Source organism: Triturus cristatus, chromosome 1_2 (genome assembly GCF_964204655.1).
Source record: "Triturus cristatus chromosome 1_2, aTriCri1.1, whole genome shotgun sequence".
Taxonomy (NCBI): domain Eukaryota; kingdom Metazoa; phylum Chordata; class Amphibia; order Caudata; family Salamandridae; genus Triturus; species Triturus cristatus.
In genome coordinates, this window is record NC_140580.1 from 1065227794 (window position 1) to 1065255572 (window position 27779).

A 27779-nucleotide genomic window follows, 5' to 3' on the forward strand; every position below is an offset into this window, starting at 1 on the left:
ATATATATATGTATATATATTATCTATGGCGGTCGCCAGTAGATAGTTATAGTTAGGACCCTGTTTCCATAGGAAATCCGCAACATTCTATTTGGAATAACTTTGGCGCCGGTCGACGAATCCTCGCGAAATGTTTAAAATAGGTGGGGCGCTACGCTCCGCTCCTACCCTGAAAGTCTCGGGGGGATTCGTCAAGCGGTGGCTGAGAAAAAAGGGGGGTCCCAAAACGCGTTTTTCCCATGCATTTTTCCATAGGACCTTTAGACATAGCTACAGCCCGAACGGCTGAACAGAGTTACTTGAAATTTGGCAGAGAGGTAGTCCTCAGGTCAAGGAAGTGCCTTTTGTAGGTTTGGTGTAAATCTGTTCAGTAGATCCTGAGAAAATAGCATTTAAATCAATATATATATCTGTGGCAGCTTACGGTGCGCTTACGGTGCGCTTACGGTAAGCTTACCGTACGCGTACGGTGCCGTGCGCGAGCGCGATTCTGATTGGCTGTTAGATCTAAGTAAACATTCGAATCGGACGAAACCAGGAAGCGGCGGCCGCCATTTTCTCTCTCGCACTCTGAGTGAGGCAGCAAAATCAAAGGCAAAAAACAACTAAAGGGGCAATGTATTCAGTTCCTAACCACCTAGCATTGATGATGGTGTCCCCAAAGTACCCCCAAGGCCAAAAAATCAATTTTATTTTTTTTCGAAAAATCGCCGATTACACTTACCGTACGTGTACGGTAAAAATTAATAGAAAAAAAAAAACTATCCACACTTTCCCCACCCCGTGTGCAATTTGTGCCCAAAGGGCACCATTTGTGCATGGCTTATATATTTCAACTCAAAATATAAAAGATTACCTTTCACAACGAAGCGCATAATATGTCCTCCATGTGCGCACGGTGCGCGAAGCGCATCGTGCGTACATGGCCCATCCCGCGTAACGTGGGCACGGCACTAACTGCGTAAAGTGGGCGCGCGGTGCGCAAAGCGCACCGCGTGCTCACTGTGCGTGCACGGTGCGCGAAGCGCACCGTGGGCGCACGGAACGAACTGCGTTAACTGGGCGCGCACGCCACGAATGGCGTAAAGTAACTTAGCATTTAAAAAAACGTACAAATTCACTGAAAAAACCATAGGTTTCACACACGTTATAGTTAGGAATTAGCATTTAAAAAACCTTGCAAATTCACTGAAAAAACCATAGGTTTCACACATGTTATAGTTAGCTGGACATTTTACTGATAAAAAACCAATGAAATTCCCCCGTTATAGTTAGTGCAGGCAACTATAACTCACGTGACCGCAATCCTCTGCTGATGCTAATACTGTATTTAGACACTTATTTGCCCATGTCTTCTTCCATTAAATTTTAGCTATACATATATTACAAATATTTTTTTTTCATAAAGACACATATGTCATCAGCAGAGGAAACCATCCTCTGCTACCAGAGAAATTGATACAGATCAGGGTATCAAAAATATGTCACACGTAATTCCTTACAATCCCGTCTTTCCCGAGAGCAGCATATACACCTTCCTCTGCCCTACTACGGAACTGCTACCAGCTTCCAAATTCCAGAAGCACTACATATAACTCAACATGACGACTCCAACATATAGTATTAGTACATATACCAATAACATCAAACTAAAATCAATAAGCCAATATACAAGCAATCTTATCTTATCAGATCAAGACAACCATCTATAACCATCCTCTGCTACCAGAGAAATTGATACAGATCAGGGTATCAAAAATATGCCCACTACCACTGATAGAGTAATCTCACAGTTACACGCACATACATTCATCATACGCTAGGGCCCATTTCACTAACATACACTCAAATACTCTACCAGCAATAAACCTGTGGGAAGGAAACTCCTAAACCACCCTGCATCTATATCTAGGCGATAGGACCTGATTATAGTGGTTGTCTAACATATTATAAACAATCTATAAAACAATGATCAAAAATATACTCAATAATTGACAAGGAAAGAAATATTCAACACCATATTTAAAAGTTATATTGCTTTATCTAAAGTCAGTCAAAGTAAATCAGAATAAATCATTTCTCATAATTACCTATTCTAACTATGTGTCAGAATGGGTCAGGACCAGTCTCTTGGCAAAGTCTCTCAGGACAGTCCTCAGCATCAGTCCTCAGCAACGCAAGTTCACGCAGCCAAAGTAAAATGGCAAGTGGCAAAGAGTGGGGGAAGAGTGGGGAGAGCCCTCCCTAAGCTAACAGTTTTTATAATGAAAAATACAATAGAAACACACATAAAATTGGCAGGATAAACTGTATCACTGAGCAGAACGAGAAGGAAGGGATGTAACTTTGCAACATCTTGAAATCTCCGCTCAGGAAAAGTCACAATACGTAAACCACGGAACAGGAACCAAGAAACAGAAACTATTAAAGTATCCATCTCGTTCATTTCCCTCGGCAACCCGGCTTCAGCACATTGTTCATTTCAGAAGCTCCTTTGTTCACCAAGGACAAATCATTTCTTTTTGGAGATCCTCCAAACTGCTGATGTCCTCATGGAAAGTTTTATAGAAGGACTACGGTCATTTGTCTTCAACCAATTTCCAGCAGGGGTCTCTCTTGCCACATCACAGATTTCAAATTTCACCACAGCCAGGCTTCACAATTTTACAGCCATTTCACAAAGGCCTCCATAGGCCACAATAGACCATCTTTAATTAAAGAGACAAAATAAAGGTTACTACATCATAATGATAAAACAGTGTTAACCCCACTAATACCCTTATGTGTATGCATTTATCTAGCTTTGAGACATAAAAAGCATTAATTCAGACAGCGTTTTGTGCTCAAAATAAATAGCACACAGCAACATTTAAACATGAAAACTTGCACGTTATTGTAAATACAGAAACAGCAAACATAAGCTAACCCTCGTGTAACTTTCTCTTGTGTTAGAACAAACAAGTTGATTAGTAAAACACACTTGCACAAGACAAATAATTAGTTGTTAATTATTAATAAATTAATAAAACACAATGACATGCCAGAGCTTCAAAAGCCCCAGAATTTTCAAAATGAAAACTCTGCTCCAGCACGGTCACGTGAGTTATAGTTGCCTGCACTAACTATAACGGGGGAATTTCATTGGTTTTTTATCAGTAAAATGTCCAGCTAACTATAACATGTGTGAAACCTATGGTTTTTTCAGTGAATATATATATATATATATATATCCGCTTGCGTGCTCATGACGAGCCCAGCTCGTCATGAGGCACAGTGGAGCTGTGGTCATGACGAGCTGGGCTCGTCATAACAGCTGCGCCCCGCCCACGCGCAAATGATTCCCCGCCTGTGCGGAAGAATAAATCAGTGGGTGGGGTCGTGACGAGCTCAGCTCGTCATGAGCACAGCTCCACTGTGCCTCATGATGAGCTGGGCTCATCCCGAGCACCGCGGCGCCGCACGCCCCCGTGCCGTGGGGGAATTATATATATATATATATATATTTATATATATGATTTACACTTACTTCCTCACTCCGAATTTCCCATTAATTAATCCCCCTGCCTAAGCCCGTCTCTCTGTATGTCTGCATCACTCTCTATCTATTTTTTTTGTCTTCGATCTCACTTTCTCTCTATGTGTCTTTCTATCATTCTACTATCTTCCCTTCTCTGCTTCCCTCTTTTCTTCTTATTCTTTTTCCCCCTTATAACCAATCTGTCTGTCTCCCTTGCTGGCTTCCTCTGTTGCCACAAACATGTTGCTGAAATCTAAATGTTCGCTTTTTGCATATACTATAATGAGGCATGCTGTAGGCACTGCAAATGGCCACATGACTGCCTTTACTTTTCATCTTTTGTTCCGTGTCCTCCGTGGGAAAGTTTGCTGTCCATTTACTGAAAAAATACATAACCCGATATGCAACCAGGGGGTGCTGTGTAGATGTAACTTGTTCATTTAAAGTTTGCTGGAGAATCTGACAAGTCTCCTCTCCTTAAAATCTTCTGTGACAGAACATCTGTTTGGGCTGTTAGTTAAACTTATATTTTTATTCTTTTGCCAATCACGAAGTATTATTGCTCAGAATAAACCTTCCATTCCTCGACACTAGCCACTGCCTTGAGCTTTTTCAGTACAGTAAATTAAAGGTGTTAAAATTATACACTTTTATACATTTTCTGCCTGGGTCATAAAGATTGAAATTGAGAACATACTAGGTAGACACTGCATCGCAAAGTGGTCTGTTGTACTAGGTCCTGAGGCGGCCTCAATAAGCTACAGAGGTGGTAGGTACCTAGTAAAAGGTGTACATTTGTCTTTAAGGGGTTTACATTTTACCCGAGTTTAAAAACGGTAAGGAAATGTTTACAGGTTAGAATGTTTAAAAGTTCACTGTGTTGCATGAAGGACCTGTAGAGAATTTACCCAGCACTGCAGGGGGTGTGTCAGCAGACAATGAGCACATAATGCAAATGACTCTTGGAAGGTTAACCAAATTTTGGACCTGATATGAAGAATAATCCCCTATACAACAATGGCCTGACCCTTACACAGAGTGAAAACTACATTCATTGGTATAGATCTGCCCTTGGACCATTTCTAATGCAGTTTAAAGATTTAACAAATAGTCCTAAATGATAACCAGAGCATGTTCCACAGAATATATATTTGTGACTGCAACCGTTCTCACACCCAGTGACGTCATTGTTCCTGTCACTACATCAAAGCATAGTGGAGGAACTGAAACTTTGATGTCCGGTTTTCCAGATGGAATTGGTCTGTTTTGTATGATAAATTAAACACGCTCTGCTGCAGAGGATGTTGTGGGAAAGTGGGGCAAGTGCCACATCCTCTGTGCTTGATAGCACAGAAGCCATCAGGCCACTCTTAGGCTAGTGCAAGAATAGTTTTACACTAGTTTTACAATGTCTTGTGAGAACTGTGAAACTGGCTGTCTAATGCCAGAGCATGAGTAGTGATGAAAATATTTTTCTCTCTCCTCATGGATCTTGCTTGTATACACATGCATGCAGGGCCTAATCATGGAATGCTTGGACTGTAACTACTTAATTATGCCCTGTATAGGACAGGTAGAAATGTTAATTATTTTGGCGAAATTCATGCAATTCCCTATACCATTTGGACATATCAATAGGGGCCCTACTTTGTTAATAAGAGTGAGGAATTTAATATAGAGAGAAGTTACAGTTTGGTTTTGGTTAAATGTGGCAATGTCTTAGCTGAGTGGGGGAGATAAACATCTGTTATCTAAATGCACATGGAGGCATGAACTTTATTTTCATAAGAGTGGATTAGTTATCGTTTGTGTCTTTGCAATTTGCCAAGATGGGTTTTCAGTGAGAATTTGAATTCCGGGAGAGAGTGAATGGCACAAATAACCAGTGGAATGGATTTCTAGTGTAGGGTACTCTCACTGATACTGAAAGGCTGTGATTTGTGGATCTTTTGTTGTGTGTAGCCTGATAAGTTGGAAGAGGGATAGTTAGGGGACTGGCCATTTACTGACTTGAATACAAGTGTTAGTAGTTTGGATTTAGCTCTGTGCCTCGTGGTGAGGCACCAAATTGCTGATGTGAGGTGTGCCTTGGTCTGAGTGGTAGAGTTTTAAAACCTTGACTAGTGATATTGGGATTATGGAGGACTAACAACAAACCTGCAGTAGTCCAAACTACTGAATAACAATGAATGTTTTGGCTTTATTGAATGGTATGAGTGAGTGGATGTTTACTAATTAAAAGCAGGCTGTGTTTGTGATGTAGGCTCTGATCCTCACGGATTGGCTAGAGAGAACATGTAGATTTGTAACCAATGGAGAGAATTTCAGAGGTTTCAGGGTAAAGAGGATGAGGTCAGTAGTCGAAGCAAAGTCTAGGACATCAAGGTATGAAGAGTTCTGAATCAGTCTCCATAGTGCCATCCAGTAGTTCGAAAGGTGTGATTGGAGGAAGGGTGCAATGGTTGGATAGGAGAAGAATACTTGGTCAGCATCGAGATGACATGAAGTGTTGAATGAGAACATGATGTCTCTAAGAGTTGTCTCTGAGAGAAGAAGTGTGGAGGGAGAAAAGAAGAGGGACAAGGGCAAGCCATCTGGGAAACCCAATGGTAATGGGATTAGTACAAGGGCTTATGAGTCCCAAGAAAACATATGCCACTCATAAAGTCACCCCAAATCTAGGCTCAACTACAAGACAGTTCTCCTGGTGACACTGGCTTGTGAATGTTGACCTTGCTTTATGTAGGCTGAAAACCAGCATTCAGGTAGTCAGTCCTTGAAAATTAGTGAAAAGGTTGGGCATGAAGCATGCAGTTTCTTCCTCAAATTGGAAGAAAGGACTTCCTTCCATGCTGTAATTGGAAGAACTTATAAAGCAATGAGCAGAACAACAGACAATATCCAATGGCCAGCTCATCGATTGTGGTAGCAGAGGGACTGGGCCCACATTCCCACAATTGATGTTATGTTTTATTGTTCTTTAATTGCATGTCTTGCTATTTCTATAACAGGGATTCCAAGGCAAGACTGGCCCTCCAGGTCCTCCGGGTGTCGTTGGTCCTCAGGTAAGACTTTGACTGCAATTCAGAAAGAACTCCTCTCACGGAATATAAAACGATAGTAGCCGGACATTTGTCTATGCTAATGTGGCCCTTATCATACTTATGCTATGTGATTTATTGGCTGCCATAGGGTCCTACTGGGGAAACTGGTCCAATGGGCGAACGGGGTCATCCAGGCCCACCTGGTCCTCCTGGTGAACAAGGTCTGCCTGGACTTGCTGGAAAGGAAGGGTCAAAGGTAAGTTTTCGGTACCTTAATTTCATTTCTGATAGCATGCACAATTGTGAAAAAGAGGCTTGTAGTTCATCAAAGCTCCTTACAACCAAGTGGTTAAAACTCCATCACTGTGGGCCCAATTCTGATGGATAAATTCAAGTACAGGTATGAAGATAGTGATTGCATTTTGAAGAACTATAATTTACACTGTCCTATCTACCTTGGTAGTCCTTGGGCTTTGCATGCACATACTTCATGGACAACAAAAACATGCTATTTAATAAATGTTTGCCAGCTGGTATGTAGCAGCTCGTAAAAGATTGCAATTTACTATTATAAGTACATCATAAACCTATTAATATTGGGAATACCACTTTTGATTAGTACTGAAGACATTCACAGAACAGGCCACCACAATGAAAGGATCATGCTAACTTCAGGATCTATTTTGTCTGGAAAGGCGTTTTTGCTTGGGCAGATTTCTTCTTCCTTGTCTCGGTTTTTACAATGTTCATGCTTCTATTGCCTTTTTTGCTTTATCATTGTTTGGATCCATAGTGAGAATTTGTACCCTACCCCTGGTCACTGTTTACTGTTGTGTAGCAACAGTTGTTGCTCCTTTTGTAGATTATTCCTTTGTAGTAGTCCAAAATAAGTAAATACTGTTTATTCTATATGTTCATTTGAACATTGCAGTTGCTGATGCCAATAGGTATCCTTTGACTGTTGTTCAATGTGTGAATGTGTTTAGTGCGTTTTTACTGCTGACCACTGTTGTGCTTGTTCCTTTATTCTTGCAGCTCCTTTCACCACTATAAGCTTTGTTGTTGCCCCAATTGTATGAATGCTTATTTTCCAGTCTTTATTATTCCTTCTTATCGTCATTCCACATTTTATTCAGCCCTTTCTTTAGTATTGTAAATGTAATTTTTTCCTAATCCATTGTTGTTACCTGTAGCACTTTTATGCTTCACTTTTATTTGTAGACAGTTCCTCTGCTGTCACACCACCTTTGTTGGTCCTGATGCTGGTGCTATTGTGTGGTTGATAGAGGTGATTGGGCTATGTGGCTGAACCATTTGGGGTCTTTAAATATTACAAACATTTCAATCATTTTTGGGTCATTGATCATAGGTGGAGAGTGATTTATTTTGATCTAAAGCAGATTATTTAATAAATGTATGGGTTCCAGTTTAAAACAATAACTACAATGTACCTGGTAATGTAGAGGGATTTAGGAACTGGTCTGGGTGAAGAAGGTAGGCAAAATAATGTTTACAAAGGTTAGATGCATAGATCTAGAAGTGGTAGTTTAAGAGAACCAATAAATATTGCTGCTACCTCGGCTGCTGTTGTATCTGTCATAGTGTTCTTGGTACTGTCATACTTCTAGACATATAGTAGTAGGGAAGCAGTTGGAATTCTATGCTTGAATATGTCTAAACAATGCTTATTTTTCATTACAGGGAGATCCTGGCCCTGCCGGTCTACCTGGAAAGGATGGTCCTCCGGGATTGAGGGGATTTACTGGTGAAAGGGGTCTTCCTGGTCCCATTGTATGTAAAGGTTTTCCTTTTCTGACCATTAGTAAGAGCTTATTGTTTTTACTCTGGTAAATCTAACTTTTTATTGCCTGATTTCAGGGCACAGTTGGACTGAAAGGAAATGAAGGCCCTCCCGGCCCACCTGGCCCAGCAGTAAGTAGCAGTAATAATACTTTATTTTTTAATTGTTTGCAAGAGAGTTTTGCCAGGTTCCTCTTACCATTCAGGATAGCAGGTGATCTTTCTAAATGCAAACACTCAACTTCAAATCATGTGCATGCTGTAGTCTTGCATTGTGTACACAATAATTGGTGTAAAATTCTCAACATCTTCCAACAAATGTTTATTCTGAAGTTCTTGGATGATAAACAATAACCACCTGCTATACATAAGGTAATTCTACCTGAAGAAAGTCCAAAATGATGATCCTTTTCTTCCTGGGACCTATCACACCATTACCCATGTGTAAAAGAAGACAGTTGGTACTTTTTCACCTTTATCACGGCCTCATCCCTAAAAGTAGAATAGACCTTACAAAGTCTCTTTGCAATTTATAACTTTTAATAAAAAAGGCTCTTGCCAGAATACGTAGCCATTGAAATCCAGCTAGGCTCTTAATATGGAGTAGGCCTTAATGAGAAATTGCACTGCAGAGACTCCTTATCAGATACAGGACATCGCTATGATTTTTCATCCTGAATCTGCTCCTCATAGACTGGCTATTCCTTGAGATATATACCTACCCATGGACCTTAACTCGCTAAGACTGTCAGCTGGAACAAAACTCACTATGAATGCCCCTCTTCATTACAACTATCTCAAGCTCATACCTTGCCATGCTCATTCCCCCTAGGCATAGAACAGATCTGATACAGATATACGCTGAAATAGACCTCATCTCAACCCATAAAGAGAAAGTGTCACTCATTAGAGGTTCTTGTTTCTTCTTGTATATTTTAACGATGTTTGAGCATTGATTTTAAAATGAACTGTGGAACTTGAAAAAACACCTGAACAGTTTCCATTGTAGCATCCATTCCACCTGTGTCCTTCTGAATTGTGTATTGAAACAGGCATGACTTCTATAGCACTGAACTTTTATATTTCTGCAGGGTTCCCCTGGTGAACGAGGAGCTTCGGGACCAGCTGGCCCGATTGGTCAGCCCGGCCGACCAGGTCCGCAGGGTCCTCCTGGACCTTCTGGTGAAAAGGGGGCTCCGGTAAGTCATGGGTAATATACTTCCTGTGTTTCTGAGCAATCAGGTGAGGATTGCCTGTTCAGCTGTTTGCACTTAAATGTTAGGAGAAGCAGTGAAATGTTGGAAGAATGTGTTAAAACAGAGTGCCCTGGCATGTGATGTGTCATCAGCCATTCTTGTGTAATAAGTGCATTCTGATGCAATCATGACATAGTGAGTGATCCTTCTAAAACATGCGACCTACCATAGAGCGGGGCTATACAGAGTATTACAACCAATTAAACATTCCGGTCAAATCTTGCTACTCATTGGTTTATAAGAACTAAAAATATTACACCCCTGAGACAGGGGTGGGAGAATTAGTGGGCCCGTGGAGGTGGCGAACAAAACATTGTACACCTTAAAGAGAGAATTATGTAAGAAGTGGAAGTCACACTTACTTATTGACAGAAAAGCCAGACGCCGAACAATAGTATTGTATTGCATTCTGTGAATTCATTATTAATATGAGGCACACAGAGCACTATGAAACACATTATGAGAGATCTGGTAATGTTGCAAAGAGCAAAAGCATGTTTTTGTGTCCCATTCAATGTCACAAATTGTGCAGAAAGTTTGCAGGGACACTGCATTTTTTTCCTGCACAAATTTCGCCAGGAGATACTTGCAGCCGGATCCACGTGTTATTCCTCATTCCAATATGGGAAACACAGGTAAGGTATGTAAGAGGGCCCAGGAGAAAGACACTATGTGCAGTAATGTATTTTTACTTGTTCGGCTTTGCCAGCCACTCGAACACTCGTGATGAGGGCCCATACAGCAGTCTCTATCACACTTCGTTTGCTCAGTGAAACAATTGAGACATTTGCTGTCTTCTTATTGGAAGCAATAAACTCTTATTAGCACTTATCTCATACAATTCTGGTGTGCTAAGTGATGGCTGCTTTAAGGCTCTCCCAGCCTGACAATTTTAACACTGAGTTTGCTTCGAATGAGCAGTTTGATGCGACAAGCTCTGTGTGCAGCAGTGCGCTCAAGTGCATGATGTAACTCAGCTCAACCAGGAAGAGCAAATTTGCTTTGGCATTACTTGCTTTCCATTTACAGCGCATATAAATATTTGATGCATTTTACTGTCTCCAAAGAAGTGTAGAGGCGGGAGAAATGTCTGTCTCTTAAGGATGAGGCTATTGACATGCACTCTTTCCTGCTTTCTTACATTTCTGAAAATCATTGAATCAAAAGACCAGCAACAAAAGTTGGCTTCAATGTCATAGAATTAATGGCCTTCTGCTAGGAAGATAATTGATATTATCATATATAAAAATTATACATTCCATGAATAATTGTTAGTTGCAATGCAGACCCTAAAAACCTCTGAACGCTGCCAGAGGTTTGGCCTATTCTTGCCAAACCCCTTACTATTCAATTGATTAGGAAATTAATCCTATGACATCTGTTTAACCCATTTCCCTCACTGTGACCCATATTGATGTAAACCTCCATTATCAAACATGCATGCACTCGTCTCTTCTGGGGTAGCAACAGCAATGACTTCCTAATAGAATAAAGATGGGTTTCTAGGAGGAGGTCATAGTTCCATTGAAGGCTGTTTCATACACTGTACTGGATGGCATAAAAAGACATGGTTCCAAGAGCAGTCTATTTTTTGCAAAATAAAATATAATGCCCCTTAATAAAGGTTGCAGTTGCTAATGGTGAACCCGTTTCTTCCATTATATATATTTTTGTACAATAATTACCCTGGCTTGGGATGCCCTCCATTTTATGAAGTGTATCTTCCCCTGGCATCAGGAGAGTAGAGAAAATTACTTCTGACAGCAGCAGAAGTTAGCTCTTGTATTTTATTACTGGGCAAAAGCAAAAGAGAAGGTCATGAGTTAGACCTTTACTTATGGGAATACACCGGAACGTTGCAATATTACTATAATTTCTTGGTTGAAAGGTTACATGACGTTTACAGAATGGAGGGCATTCTAAATATGAAAAGTGGTTACACAATTTGCAAATACCAGATACGTCAATCGGTTTTGATTGGTAAATATGCCGGAGGTACAACCTTAATTCTAATGCTCAATATATTTTATGAATACCTTTTAAAAAAAAAAATTTCTTTATAGCAGTGCTTTATTGTAATGTATGAGTCCATTAAAGCAGGGAACGCTGAAAGAAGGCTAGTCAATATGTGATGAATATATATGGAGCTCAATAATGGTGACACTATCAGAAGGTGGAGCCAGTGGGGTCCGCAGAGGATGTGCACTGGACTACTGAATTTAAGTAAGAGGTGGACAGCAAAGTTTGAACATTCTCAAGTCCCCTTAACGAGGAATGGGAAGGTACTAAGAATACATGTGATGATTCAGTCTTGGTCCTTGAAATCTGTGGTGCCGACCAGTGCCTAACATGGACATAATAGAAAATGATTGGTCAGCCATATCAATCAAGAAATTATTCTTTATTCAGTCAAAATAGGCCATAAAAAAAACATAAACATAATACAGAATAAAATTCATTATGTATACAGCACTTATGTGTGCAAGCATTTCATAATATAAAATATTGACCGCAATTTCAAACCGCAATTAAAAGTGATGATTACAGACAGTGTATACCTGTCAACAGACTTCAGGTATGGCTCCACTATGTGACCGGAATGTTCAGGGCCACCTAAAAATCATCATCTTATGAGTCTTGAATCAGGTATAAAAGGCCACGATAAAAGCACATGCAAAGATTTTCCATAATTCTAAAAAAAGTTTTAAAAAAGCCACGCCATGCTTATTTTAATACCATAAATAGTTAAACAAAGGATAACAATTTAACTAACCTACAGCATAATTGAAATCATTCCTATACCACTGGGAAATTAATCTGATCTAGAGCGTCTTGATCTCAAGGCTGCGCTTAAACAGCAAGTGACTGCAGATAAAATATGCTAGTTCAGCAGAAGCTGCAAAAACCCTGGACGCACTTGTGAAAAGTTCAGAGGTTTCAGCAGTGGAGAGATAAACCTTTTCCTGGGTAAACTAAAATATTTACAAAACAATACAAAATGTAATGTATCCTGTGGAGACATGTTCTCACAGCCACAAGGCCCCAAGCCACTCGGGCAAGACCTATCACTGGGAGAGGCCAAGAGATGGTGCAGCAAGTTAAACCTAAATCTTGTCATCACAAATCTATCCCTCTCGTTGGTCATAAGTGGGCTCCATGCTTTCAGCATCATTTCATAACATATGGGCTTGTACCATGGGTTTCACCAGCTCTTTACATTCCCGTTGCAATACAGTACGTTAAAAAAATAAATCCTTCACACTTTTAAGCTCCTAAGGGCACAAGGACTGAGGATTATGGACCCATGGTGGGTAGCTGTGCGCCGTTATAAATTTAACTACAATACAATACAATATATCAACCCTGCCCTTCTGTTAAAGGCTGCCTTCAAATATGGATTTTCTGCATATGTTCAAGGGACAAACAGACAAGACCAATCTGTTCAGAATGAAGCTCTACCCTGTCCATATCTTGGTCCAGCACAACAGGGGTCTTAGATGTATCTTAAAATAAGCTCCTCATGGACAGAGAAGGCAGGGGTGTTGTGTAGGACCTGCCGAATTTGTCTTAAGAATGTATGTTCTGCAAGCTGGATCTTATCAGCTGTTATATAACCCCATACTTCACTGCCATATAACACCCTCGAAACACATTTACACTGGTAGAGCTTAACTAAGGTGTCCGGTGACCATGAGCCCAACCTCTGTGCAAAACTAACTACTCACCCTGTGGACTTGACCAGATTGCATCTCTTTCCCTCCACTAGTGGTTTTCCACTCACATTACCATCAAATAATACCCCAAGATAGGCTAAAGGTGGGACAGGGTGTTATTCCCTACTTTAAATGCTTTAAAGCTGGTGGACTATGGTTCAGCAAATATGATATATGATTTTGTAAAATTGACCTCAAGGTCTAATCTGTCCATAAAGGAGGTGAACTTGTCTAACAATAACTGAAGCGCCCACTGCAGTGCGCACCATAAGCACTTCATCATGGGCAATTAAGAAGACAGGCACCGATCTTGTGTACACCCTCAGGCAATCAGTCTACACTGATAGCATGGCTTTTTCCAGCCCATTGATATAAAGGGTCAACAGAAAAGGCATAAGTATGCAGCCCTGATGCACACCCCTTGTGGTACTAAAATTCTCAGTTAGATTGCCCCGTGAGTACCTAACCGCAGCTGATGTACTAGCATGGAAGTTTGATAAAAGAAGTACTGTTTCTGATTCCACGCCCATCCCCAGGACCATATTCCACAACTTTTTTCCAGTTGACCCTGTCAAATGCAGGTGTGAGGTCCATTAATGTAAGGTGCAGGAAACCTGGCTGGGCAACCGTATATTTGTTTATAGATAGAGGCTTAGGCATTGATCAGTAGTCGCTTTACCTGACTTTGTAAAATAGTTTCAAGGTCTTCTCCTGTAGCTTCCTAGCCATAAGTATGATGTCTTCAAAACACCTTGGTGTTTATTGTAGTATGTTCCATCTCATAACAGTACCTCAGTGCCTTCAGTTTTAATTATTGTGTGACTCCTAGCTGCTGTTTCCAGTGTCTAGTGCTATAGGATAGAACAGTCGAGTTGGGTAGCTTCAGTGGGTGCCCACTTGCACTGCAGGGCTAGTGGAGGTGCATTGGATACCTCTGGCAGGTACAGATGGCAAGTCATTGCAATCTGACTGGATGTGCATTGTGCATCTTAGATGAAAGAGGTGTCTATTGATAGTACCAAAAGCATCAATATAACCTTTGCACTCTTGTACATGTCTCCAAGAACTAATATCCACTTGTTACTGGCCATTCTCATTGGCACAGTGTGCATTAGCACCGTATTACCACTTCCATATCAAAGACTAGCTGTAGACCTTTTATAAACTGAGTGACGTACGTAATTCACAGACTAGAAACATTTAGAATAATCTCACTTTCAAATTTCCATACCTTGAACTGTGAATATAGTGCCTTGTCTATACGAATATAGAAGAAAATAGAATCAAAATTGTTCTTGGTTTATCTCCTATTTTAATGGAACAAAGCCATTTTGGTTTCCTTGCCTTGATTTAATTTTCATCCTCTAGCTTGGGCCCAGTAATTGCTAGATCTTCATAGCTAGACATAATAAAAATATGGCGTTTGAACATAATGTACACCCATGTCTCAACCACCATTCTCTGCTGCTGCATGTGAAATTTATTCTGGTCTTTACCTCCTGCTCCACGTACCTTGATAGGCTGTGGCATTGGATGAAGTAGCGCTAGTCATTTACAAATCATCTCAGTCATGTGCTGGCTCATGAAGCATCCCAGTCATGCTCGTGATTCATCCTCTGAGTTTTTGTTCTGTTTTCTGTTTCCTGGGCTGCCTCATATGATAGACCATGGGTCCAAGATCACTTATAGCACCATAAAGTGACATTTATGGGAATAACCGTGCTAGGGTTCTCCTGCTGAGACTGGCTTTCTTTTGAGGAGTGATCTTCATGAACTGGGGTTTTCAAGCTGTATTGAGCTTTGGCATTAACAACGTAGGTCAATACATGCACAGTGCTACATATAAAATATATGACTTTCTTTTGTCCCCATTCCTGCTTCAACACCTCTGTCCTCCCAATCCCAACCACCCACTGCCCACTGCACAGAAGCAGTTTGCATGAAGTAGATCACTAAACGGAGTGACGCATAGGCCACAAAAATCAGTGTATAGTCTCAAAACATGAAAGTTTTGAGCTCTACTTGGTTGGTTCGGCATTTCATCCACTGACTCCAATGAAATGAGCACAGTAGGATGATTTTAAGAGCTACTATGACTGTTAGAAATAGAAAACAGTCCAGAGAAATATCTAATTATAGTATACGTAAGATTGTAGTAATTTGTCTTTTTAAAGTCAAAATATGACATAACTACACAACTATTAAACGACAGTGTTGTTCCATCATAATACGTTACTATAATTCAGTTATGACATCGGAGAGCTTGCCATCCGGGCCAGCTCACAGTGTACAGGCAGGTCAGTGAGTCGAGTTACAAGTGCTGTTTGGATAGTAAAAGGGATACCTAGCTTTCTTGCACATTCTTCTAATCTATTTGCTTATCTAATTAACTCAAAAGGAGATAGTTACATCAATATTTTAATTTGTTCCACTGATGAATTACATTATACGAAAGCAGAATCTTTCAGCATTTTACCACTCCTGACACATTTGAAAGTGACATATTAAACTGCCTAAAATATGTTGCAGCCAAATATTAGCTCCCATATATAATGTCCATTTGCTTTGTATTTTTGGCTCTGAATACTTGGGGTGGGTAAGAGGCCCTTGTATAGCCAGCCACTCTATACTAAAGCAATTGTTCATTAACCCTGTAAACAATTTGCATATCTTGTTTTTCTGCTATGTCTGTCTTTTTATATTGTTTTTGGGCCCTTATCATAATTGAGATATATGTGACAGGTGTCACCATTTGGTACTTAGGTCTTAAGAGCGGAGAGATTTAGTTCAGTACTCACCATGTGCACTGTGTACTTGTGTTTAAAACATACCAAAACTGTTTGAAATTCTAGATTAAAGAATTACTAACCAACTTTTCTTTGTTCTTCTTTTTAGGGAGAGAAAGGTCCACAGGGCCCTTCTGGTCGTGATGGCATCCAGGGCCCTGTGGGTCTCCCAGGACCAGCGGGACCCGTAGGCCCTCCAGGGGAAGATGGTGACAAAGTAAGGTCATCAATTACCTGCAAAAGCACGGCGTATTCTTTACTTTTCTTATTAAAATAAATAACATTTGTAACAGTGTTGTGAACTGACAAAAATGTGCCAGCTCCTACATTAAAAAAGTACAGATTGGCTAGAGCCATACGGTTCTGCAGAAAAAATAAGCTTGGTGGCATAATAGCTATCAACACAGTTACAAATATCTTGATGAGTTTCTCAGTTGTGCAGTAAACATTACAAAATAGTTAATAATAACTGAATGCTTTCTGTTTATTATCTACCAGGGGGAAATTGGAGAGCCAGGCCAGAAGGGAGGCAAAGGAGACAAAGGGGAACAGGTAAGCCTTGTAATTACATAACTAAATGCTTTGGCAGATGCATGGAATCATATCTTCATGACTTCTCTATATGCTTTTGTTTTGTTCCCTTTGATACTTTAATAAGCAGTCTTAAATAGAACCAGTAACCTAAGCATAGATATGTAAAAGCGGCCTATTAGTATGAGTTCTTAAATAGGTCATGACAAATTTGCCCGTTTCCAATTTGCAGGGCCTGCTACACATTGGGGCCAATTCACAAATACTTTTAAAACTACTTAAAGTTGTAATACAGTAGTACTACATCCCTTACTCATAGACTTCTTTGTGAATTGGCCACACATGTAAAATGGGAATGAAATTGGAATATTCAAGAAATATTCAGGTACAATTAGTACAAATTGAAACACTATGTATATAAAGAATTAAAAGGCGCCGTTGATCAGCACATTGTGTGTTCACATCCATCCATTTGTGGCTGTTGTATCACGTGTTAGTTTCTAAATTTCTTCTCATATCTCCTGCTCAAATTTCTTAAATTGTATGTTTTATCCAATGCTTTGAACTGGTCCATGTGTTTTTATCTACCACACATATGTTTTGGTATTGATCCCTCTCACCACATTTCCTCTATGCATAAATGGTGTAATTTCATGATCATAGTATGAGGTGTCTTTCTTCTTCCTTCCAGTGTATCCTAAATAGAAACCAGGTCACGTCTGCTGTGATACCCACACCTCTCGTCCTTTCCTTTTTAGTTTGCATGTCCATTAAAATAAGCAGGCAGTTTTTGTGCACACACATTTTAGGGGTCCCTACCAATTAGTTATGCATCAGAGAATACTCCTTTAGCATCCCTTTGTAATGAGATGAATATGGACAATTGTTTCTGAGATGTTGTCGCTCAAGATTATTATTCATGCTTAGTACTGGTAAACATATATGCAGTACTCTAGCCTATCACTTTGCCAAGCTCACCAAAATATAATTGATTTTGTGCCTTCTTTTCAGGGTCCTCCCGGTCCCACTGGCCCTCAAGGTCCTATTGGCCAGCCAGGTCCTTCAGTGAGTAATGTGGTTTTCTGTCTCTACATATCCAGACTGACAAAACATTGAAAATTACTTGCCGTTGATAAAATATTGAAACTTTAAAACAATTTTCCTCCAGGGAGCTGATGGTGAACCAGGACCCAGAGGACAGCAGGGTCTCTTTGGTCAAAAAGGTGATGAAGGTCCACGTGGTTTCCCTGGTCCTCCTGGCCCAGTTGGATTGCAGGTGAGATGTAAATGTATCACCTCACATTTGTGGACTCGTCACATGCTCCAGTAATCCCAATGTCTAATTGCATTTCAAACAAAATATTATATTTCACGAAAGATTAATGTTACCCAAAATGTTTTTAGTTTGGTTTCAGAACTAATCTTGTATCCCTTATTCCAATTTAATTTGAATAAAGAACTTTTTTGGTATTGAATGAAAATGAATGAAGCAGCTTTTATTATTACGGTGCTAGCCAACTATCATCCAAATTACAATCTGGCTTTTTCAATCCTGTTGTTGGAAAGGTGGTTTTGGCCTGGTTAGTAAGATGTCTATCATGGTTGGAGTCATTGATGCCTCTAAGGTAGACTTTAGGACTGTTCAATAGGAGCCTGCCATGGTATGCATGCCAAAGGATTTACTTATGGCTATTTATGGTTGTACATCAGCACTTGCCATGTTAAACCTATCAGAGGCATCCAGTATTATTGATAGTGCTCTGTGGTTTTATTACGTTGGGTCTCTTGTGGGTACTCTGATACCATTTTGTAATGGTTCAGGTTGTTTCAGCGTTGCAGAATGCAAAATGCAGGTACAGGTTTTAAAGATATAACTGCCCCTCCCAGATTTGGGTTTGTAAATGTCTGTGCAGCCACCTGTGTTGTTCAATGTATACGGCACCTCACTGGCTAATATACTGTGGAAACATAATCTACTGTGCAATCAGTATGCCAATGAGATCTTGCTCAGTGTATTATCCCATGGCAGTCTAGTGACTGAAGTGTTTATTTGTAACTGCTCACCAATGTGGCCACCTGGATACAGATCAGTGAGCTTGAGAACAATCTGAAGAAGGCAAACCTGATGACCTTGTACTCAGAGTAAAGGAAGAACAAGGATTTTCAAATAAAAAAGCAATCAATGTAATCAATGAAAAATAATTAATAAACCAGTACAATAGAATACACACAAAAAATTCTGTTTAAACTATGTAACAAACACCAAGGGGCTGGCACCAGAATGAGAACAAACCCTTCACATGATCTTTTAAAGTTTCCCAAGTGCTTTGCAGTTCATCATTCACCTGTATTGTCCTTCCAAATCTCCTTTTACCCAAGAGCTTTCCAAACAATTAGCTTCTGTGAGGTGCACATAGAGGCTAGATCTGGTATTGTAGTGCTGCAAATGTTTAACCATGTGTGACACAACGTTAATTCTCAAAAACTCTAAAAGAGTTAGTTTAGGGGAAGATCAAGTTACTACAACAGTTGATAGCTATACAATGCAAACAATGGTAAAGCTGAATGACCACAATATATGTATAGCATCTAAATATTAAAATATGAATAGTCATAAATGCATAATTTTCAAACATGTCCTATGACAGCTACATTATGGGATATGTCAATCAAGCAATCAATCAGTGAATTCATATGGTGCAACTAATCACCCAAGAGTGTTTTCAGGCGCTTGAGGGTCGTGATGGTTTAGGTGGCTCAATCGAACAGTGCTCTCCGGGAATTCTAGTAGAGAGGTGGTGGTTCGTAGCTCCAGAGGAAGGTCATTCTAGCTTTTTGCTGAGAGGTAGGAAAAGGAGCATCCTCCATTGTTGCTTCGGTGGATGACCAGGGCATAGGTGAGTCAGAGGGGAGGCAAAGCGTAGTTGTCTGGTAGGATGGTGAAAGTTCAGGTGGTGGTTGATGTCGGCTGGTCCTTGGTTATGTACTGCTTTGTAGGTGTGGAGCATCAGCTTGAATTGACATCTCTTCTTCATAGGGAGCCAGTGGAGTTTTCTTAGATGGGGGTGATGTGGGTTCATCTGGGGAAGTGAAGGATGAGTCTGGCAGTGGAGTTCTGTATGGCCTGGAGTCTCTGCAGAAGGTGTATGGTGACCCAAGCATAGAGTGCTCTGCTGTCTAATCTGCTAGTGATCAGGGCTTGAGTGTCGATACGTCTGGTGTTCAGGAGCCATTTGAAGACTTTTCATAACAGGCGAAGTGTGAGAAATCAGGCAGAGCAGACTGCTTTGATCTGGGACTTCATGGTCAGTTTGTTGTCCAGGAGTATGCTGAGGTTTCTGGTGTGGTCTTATATATATCAATCAAAAAAATAATGTCGACCAATAATACTAACTGCTCATTTTCAGACCTCTTTGATGCCAAATGTACTTAATGCTTTTAGAAGGAAATTTTGTGTGCTATATATGGTGCTTGGTTGAATTAGTGCTAATACATTATTTCTTTCTTTCTTTTCGGTAACAGGGTTTGCCTGGTCCACCTGGTGAGAAAGGAGAAACAGGCGATGTTGGTCAGATGGTGAGCATATTCAAGCATATTGTATAGGCCTATCAAGGACAATTTTCTGATAAATAGCAAAACATCAATACCTTTGAATTTATCATCCAATTTTAGGGTCCACCTGGCCCTCCTGGTCCAAGAGGGCCATCTGGTGCACCAGGGGCTGATGGTCCACAAGGTCCTCCAGGTGGTATCGGAAATCCAGGTTCTGTGGGAGAAAAGGTAAGCCTGGTCAAGAGAAAGTATTTTACAAATCTCTAATTTCCAATGTGGTCAGTCCATAATTCACAGCATAAACATCTAGGTTCTGATTCACAAAGATAAAGTACACGTTCGAGTACATTTACTACTTTTTGACTATTCACAAAATGGATATTCTGTACTCAGTATTCATGTACCATGCTATTGTTGGTGTTGATACTCAACAGTGCAGTCACTTAAGACAGACTTAATACTATCTTTTGAGACTTAAGACAGTCCTAGGATTTCTCATTCCAGGGCAAATCCTGTATAAATTGTGATGTTTCAAAGATTTAAGAAAATTCTAAAGCTAGACTTCTCCTTCCGGGACAATCCCACAGTTTTAAATGCTCAGAAACTTGGGGAAAAAGGTGAACGCTTTAATCTTCACATTGTGCAGGATACATCCACTTTGTACGATGTGCAGTATATCTGCCTTGAAAAATAACAAATTCATTTTACTGAAATACCACTAATACCTATGCCTTGTTTCAGGATTTAAAATAGAGAAGAGGATATCTTCTCCTAAAAGTAATAAGTCGGTTATACTCTGGGCATGTTTTGTTGTAGTACAGCCTGTCCATTCTCTGTGAGTTGTCAATGCTGATGATGCTACAGTTTAATGCTTGAATTACCTATGATTGATCCCTTTTTCTATAGGGTGATCCTGGCGAATCTGGAGAGCCTGGGCTTCCAGGAGAAGGTGGACCACCGGTGAGTGCGACTACCTATAAGATACAGCCACACATTCACTTTCTCTTTTTATCATAGCTGTTTTGTTTTATAAACTTAAAGCCTGTGATCGGGATTTACTCTTCCTGTTGCACGCCTCACCCTATATAATCTATGTGACCTGGAACATGTGATTTTAGACTTCCTCTATCCAACAATTTATAGTACATAATCTGTTCTTCTCCTTCAAGAGATTGACACAAGGTAACAAGAGTGCTGAAAATACACATCACAACCAGGTATTGCCAGAATACCTGGAGAAAGTTCTCTTCTTCTTGCCACTCATTCTTCTGGCTGACATGTGGGCACTTCTTACTTCTTGGTTCATAACATTCACATCCAATTATTAATGTAGACCCTGACATTGCAGGGCTGGTTTACCGCATATTGGCATGATCATTAGGGAAAATTACTGCACCCCAAACCCAAATCCAGGCCAACAAAATAGGGTTTCTGAAGAGTATTTTGTATATAAAACGCTTTAGGGATTATTCTGAGTCCCTCACTAAACAGGTGGGATATTGAAGTTCCCACAGTTTGAGAGACTGCGGGTGTGGTATTTTGTGGGTTCTCTATTATAGCACCATGCCAATTAGAAAACCTCAAAATGGTGATTAACAAGCTAACTGTGCCTTCTTTCACCTGTTCTGAGTTAACGTTTCACAGGCAAACGCAGAGGGGTAATGTATGTGCCGCAAAAATTGCAATTATAAATTGAGTACAAATTTTTGCCCCATTCTAGATTTGCACAAGGATTAGAAAGAATCAGTTTGAGCCTTAAATGTGCGCACTGAATACCCTTATCATTTGTTCTGACAGTTAAATGCTGATGCAGAACACATTTGCAAAGAGGAGCTCATTTTGACTGAGCTGTAAAACTCAATTCTATCCTCACTCTAATAGTCAAAGAATGAAAATTAAGCTGCTTTAGCCATCATGTCATTACACGAGAGGATTATAAAGCGATATTGCCCAGCATTGCTCCATTTTAAATATATTTTTGACACTTTTATAGCTTTTGAAAGCTAGACATTTGCAACAGTATACATACACCTTTTGTTATCGTAATCACTCTGACTATCTTGTGCCTCGCTGTGCACTGTGGCCTCTTGCACATATAGTAGAGAACAGCTCAGCCACACTAGGAAAGACTGCAAATGAAACATGCAAGTTTTTGTGTCGCCATAAATCCTGAGACTACTATGAATTACTAGCCCATATAGAGCACTAGATTGGCAGGACAATGGACACTCTAGTCCTTTTTATGGTTCAGTTGCACCCCATATCTTAAATGGTAATGGTTTGTTTGGTGCACCCACCACATTTCTTGGACCATCTATAGTTAGGCCTACATTTTAATTATGCCACTGGGCTTTTCACACTCCCCATGAGAGCTGTACATGAATCCCACCTGCAAAGGCTGATAGGTTATTCTGCCACGTTGATCTGTTCACTGCATCTTCCACACATGTCTGCCTCCATGAGACAGAAAATGAAGTACTTAAAACGGAAATATTGTCATTGTTTCGCAGGGTCCCAAAGGTGAAAGAGGAGAAAAGGGAGAGGCAGGTCCATCTGGTGCTGCTGGACCTCCTGGTCCAAAAGGTCCTCCTGGCGATGATGGCCCCAAAGGAAGCCCGGTAAGACATTGATTTTCGCAGTTGCTTGCAAATCATTATTTCTAATTTGTATGCACCTTGTTTTGGAAATCAGAAGAAGTGTAAGTTTGGTGCAGCAAGGCAACTAACTATTTATCTATTGTTTCTCTCAATTCTCTGCTGTAGTATTTCAAAGGGAATACGTTTTGCATCTTTTATGCCATCGAGGTCTGTAGATGTAGATTATGTGTAATGTAGTCATTACACGCAAATAGGATTGCTGTGGTATGCAGTCAGGTACTATTTAATTGGTAACCCTTGGGTTTAGATAGACTATATTTTGGGTAGATTATGGGTAGATTATGTATTCCAGTGATAAGAGGTTTGGCCTTTGACCACTGTAGTGCCTATATTTTATGGATAAGCAATGACACTGCTAATTAGAATCTCCTCAATTCCCATCCTGTACACATACAAAATTAGGATGTGCATTCAAGAACAATAGGTGAAAAAACTCAGGCTCTAACAGGGTCCCAGAAGAAAGCATTGCAGGACTTGTTCTCACCGATCAGTCAAAATGAAGAAACCAAATTAAGCAAGGACTGGATTGTACAGGGTGCAAGACTTGGCTATATAGTAGAGATGTAAGTGTGACCCTGGCCTAATAGGCTTCTTCATTATTGCTGTACAACTATAGTGCTCCACCTGTGGAACAGGCAGCTTGAAGTTTATTTGTTTAGTACTTAAATTTCAGCATTTGATCAGTAAAAATAATACATTTCTCAAATTTGGATAATGTTAGGAAATCCGGACATGAATCACATACCACTACTTCCTTTCCCCTGTGACCTGATCAGAACAATTCCCTTATCAGCTACCTAAAATACTCTGAGAAAAGGTTTACGGCCCACAAGTATTGCATTTCAAAAAGCTAAAGTAATCTGTATTTGAAGGAATTAACAAAGGTGGCCAAATTGCATGGTGTAAAGGTCCAAACTAAAACAAAAATCCAGTCTCTTCACTTGTAGCCTTTTGGTTGGCATTGTTTTTTCGATTGGTCCAAATCTGAAGAGATCCCCGGTGTAATGACTTTAAATGCTTACCCATATTAGCCAAACATTCTCACAATTTACTTTCCTCTATAAATAAAAATAACTCTCACTTGTTTTGCCTTGCATCACAACCAAAATATTGGATTAAATAAATTAATTTGGTTGCTTTTATTTCAGACTTTTCCATACACAGTATAACCTGAAGAGCATCTTGTACAGCGGAAATACTGTCTTCATGGCTACCTAGTTTGCCTTTTGGATTGTATAAGCATACACATTTTCTGAAAGCCATAATGTGAAAGACTACCTTTAGTACACAAGAAGGAGAAATGGAAGAATCTTGAGACCCAACATTTTAATATTTTAAAATAGATGCAGATTTAGCACCCAATAGTTTAGCATGCCTGTGATTGTTTTTTGGAATTAACTTGGCATGCTGTGCTGCTATATCATCTTGGCACATTAAAGGAGAACATTGCATGACCATGGACTTTTTTTCACCCTCCCCCCTCTGGTATAATTCAATATGTCTAAATTAGATTGCCTATCATTCCCCCCCCCCCCTGTACTATAATATTGGACAGGTCTATAATTTCACAGATATATATATAGTGAAACAATTTTAGGAGTGGCCATTGTTAATTGTTTAGTTATTTCATTATTGGTGATTGGTGGCAATGTTGTTTCTAAATTGTTGTTTTGGTTTTAGGACTTCTCCATTAAATATACTGCTAAAAAGTACTTAGCTTACTATATATGTAATATCATTAGATTTCCTATTGATAATAGTGATGGTGAAGAAAAGATTAGTTGTCTTATCTTTATTTATCATAGCATGGATTGACTAATGAGGGCTACATCAATGCCATCTCCTTCAAAAAGATTAGTTTTAGAAATCTTGTTTCTGGTGTGGTGCACACTGGCAGTGTATTCCTTTTTGGAGCTAGAAAGTATATATTAATTTTCTATTGTATTCATGACTGATAAAATTGTTGGTGGAAATGTACCCTTTACAGCAAGGTTAAGGATTTGGACGCTGATAACTTATGTTCACATCACATGTATTCTATTTTATTTTTAGGGTCCAGTTGGCTTCCCTGGAGATCCTGGCCCTCCTGGAGAATCTGGTCCAGCAGTAAGTATTGTTTTTCCATATTAATGTGTTGCTTTGAGTGTTTTTCCATAGAATAACAATCTGTCAGAAAATCCTTCTACAGAAAGTATACAGAGAGAGCAAACATGTTTACCAACTAAGAAGTTGTCAGGGATTTATCTAAAAAGTCAAAGGATATGTGTTCCAGAAGGAGGCAGCCTGTAAACTTATAGAGTTTCTTTGTAGGGGGTCTTGCTGGAAGGTGGAAGCAACAGGCCTTTGGCAACCAGAGAACAATAGCAAAATTGATGCAAAAAATTGAAAAAGTATAGGTCAATCCAGTAACCTCTAGAATCAGAGGTTGATTAGCATCAACAACACAATCCAAACTTGTGAAAAGTGGATTTAAAGAGAGGCATTTGCCAAAAAAGCATGCCCTTAAGCACGCACATTTTATAAATAGCTCTTCCTAGAACTCAAAATACCCCTTTTAATCGGACTCAATTTGAAAGAGGTTTTTACATTTAGTCCCTAGTAATGTGGAGACAGCTGCGAAGTTACTTGACTGAGTGTGAGGTTCAAAACTAAAAACAATACGTTTAATAGTTTCCGATGCTAATATCCAAAACTCCTCCTTCTGAGAGTTTCTGTTCTGAGAGACAGGAACTCAGAGCACGCACTCTCAATTGGGGGTACATGGACTAAGGGTTAGATAAATAGATTAGGAGCGAGCATAGGTGATAACTATGATTAGTAGAGTCATTCTTTTATTTATTTTATTTATTTTTCTAGTTTTATAGAGCGCGAACCAGACTCAAGCTAGGGTATCAGAGCGCTTTATATAAAGCGTACGGTGAACACATTCAAAGGGGAACATTGCGTATAAAGAAACATAATCTGAAAGTAACAAGAAGTAACAGTATTGAGAGGACTTGTTCTGAGCAGTAAAAAAACATTCAAAGTTCGGGTAGGACTTTATTTCTCGTGGCAGCAGTGGGAGGAAATATTCTGAGCAGTAAAAGACAGTTCACGTTCGTGTTGGTCTTCACTTCATGGTCAGGTAACCCGAGAGTAGAGATAGTTAGGGGTTGTAGATCAAGGGTCGTGGTTGTGCGGAATTAAGGTAGGAATTTGCTCATCAGGAATAATTTTGTTTCCTTTTTGAAGAGAGGTGTAGCGGGGATTTTTCTGATGTATGGTGGAAGCGAGTTCCATATTCTTGGCGCTGCCCCAGAGAATTCTCTGTTGGAAGTTCTTTTTGAAATGTGAGGGTTTCAGAAGTAGATTGTTTGTGCTCCTTGAGTGTCTGTTTCCTCCAGATAAGGTATGTTTTTGGGCAAGGTACTGGGGGGTGTTGTGGTGTAACGCCTTGTGTGTGATGCAGGCCATTTTTAGGTGGATTCAAGCTTTGTAATATAGCCAGTTGAGTGCTTTCAGGTGTGGCAATATGTGGTCAAATTTCCTAGAACCTGTTATGAGTCTTGCTGCGGCATTGAGACTGGCTTTTAGAGGGGCGGTTGAGATTTTGGGAAGACCAGCGAGGGTGGTACATCCGTATTCAAGCCTTGAAATAACTAAGGACTGGACTGCAGTTTTGAGGTTGGAATTCTCGAGAAAAGGTTTCATTTTTCTGAGATAGCTGAGGTGCAAGCGGGCATTTTTAGACAATAAGTTGACGTGATTTTGCATGTTAAGGTTCTTATCCAGAGTGATAACTAGTGATATGGAGGAGTCTACTACAGTTGGCGTGCAATTCAACGCAGTGATGATTTTGATCCACTCCTTTGCCTCAGTGGAGTTTTTAGGGGGGGAGATTCAGAGAAACTCGGTTTTTTAAGAGTTTAGCTTGAGGAAGTTGGTCGATAGCCTTTGGACTGTCTTTTCGAGAGCTAGGTTCATTGTCCTTATCTCTGCGATAGAGGAGATCTTGATGTACCCTTGGGTGTCATCCGCATACATGTGGAAGGAGATATTCTCCTGCTGTAGTAGCTCGGTGAGTGGTTTGATGTATAGGTTGAATAGCATGGGAGATAGTGTGGAGCCTTGAGGAACTCCCAGTATAATAGGGGAGGAAACAGAGAGATTGTTGTTGATCATGTACGATTGCATTCTGTTTTCCAGGAAGGATTTGAACCACTGAAGGACTTTACCAGATAAACCCATCCTGTTTTCTAGTCTTGTTAGTAATTTGTCGTGATTGACCGTATCGAAGGCTGATGAGAGGTCGAGTAGAACTAGCAGGCAGGTTTTGTTGCAGTCAAGGGCTTCAAGGGTGTCATCTACTAGTTGCAGCATGGCTGTTTCTGTGCTATGACCAGGTCTGAAACCCGACTGGTGAATGTTCAGTAGATTGAAGTGCGAGATGTGTTGGTTCAGTTGTTGCTGAACACACTTTTCCAGGACCTTGGCGAGCATGGGAATGTTGGTTATTGGTCGGAAGTTATTGGGGTCGGAGTTATCTGCTGTTGGTTGTTTTAGGATAGGGGTGCCTTGGCCTGTTTTTAGGCAATCTGGGATGTGACCTTGTGATAGTGAGGCATTGATGATTTTGGTCCAGAGAGGGGAGATGATATGGAAGAGGTGGGGTAAGCAATTTGAGGGGACAGGGTTGTTGAAGTGGTTGTTAAGTTTGGTCGTCGGTGATGTCAATGAGATCGTAGAGTTTAAAAGTGGCCCAGTGAGAGTTGTTTTTGGGCAGCGTTAGCTCTTGCAGTGCAGGAATTTCGTTTGACTGCTCTTTGGAATGGCTGAGTTGAATGCTGCCTCACTAAGTTCGAGTTGAAGAGAGTTAGTTTTAGCTGTGAAAAATGAGGAAAATTCTACACTACTCAACTGTGATTTTGATGTTAGGAGTGAGGA

The 27779-nt window shown here is 40.1% G+C and overlaps 1 protein-coding gene across 2 annotated transcripts in view; it reads left to right on the forward strand.

Moving 5' to 3' along the window:
- The window catches only part of LOC146868662 (collagen alpha-1(V) chain-like), a 469251-nt gene that overhangs the window by 405716 nt on the left and 35756 nt on the right, over positions 1-27779 (forward strand). For both annotated transcript variants that reach the window (XM_085612768.1, XM_085612776.1), the window contains exons 38-51: positions 6529-6582; positions 6710-6817; positions 8263-8352; positions 8440-8493; positions 9453-9560; positions 16226-16333; positions 16615-16668; positions 17659-17712; positions 17816-17923; positions 20170-20223; positions 20320-20427; positions 21106-21159; positions 22710-22817; positions 24909-24962. In XM_085612768.1, the coding sequence (XP_085468894.1) occupies positions 6529-6582; positions 6710-6817; positions 8263-8352; positions 8440-8493; positions 9453-9560; positions 16226-16333; positions 16615-16668; positions 17659-17712; positions 17816-17923; positions 20170-20223; positions 20320-20427; positions 21106-21159; positions 22710-22817; positions 24909-24962 (1116 nt within the window). The remainder of the gene's footprint in view (positions 1-6528; positions 6583-6709; positions 6818-8262; positions 8353-8439; positions 8494-9452; positions 9561-16225; positions 16334-16614; positions 16669-17658; positions 17713-17815; positions 17924-20169; positions 20224-20319; positions 20428-21105; positions 21160-22709; positions 22818-24908; positions 24963-27779) is intronic.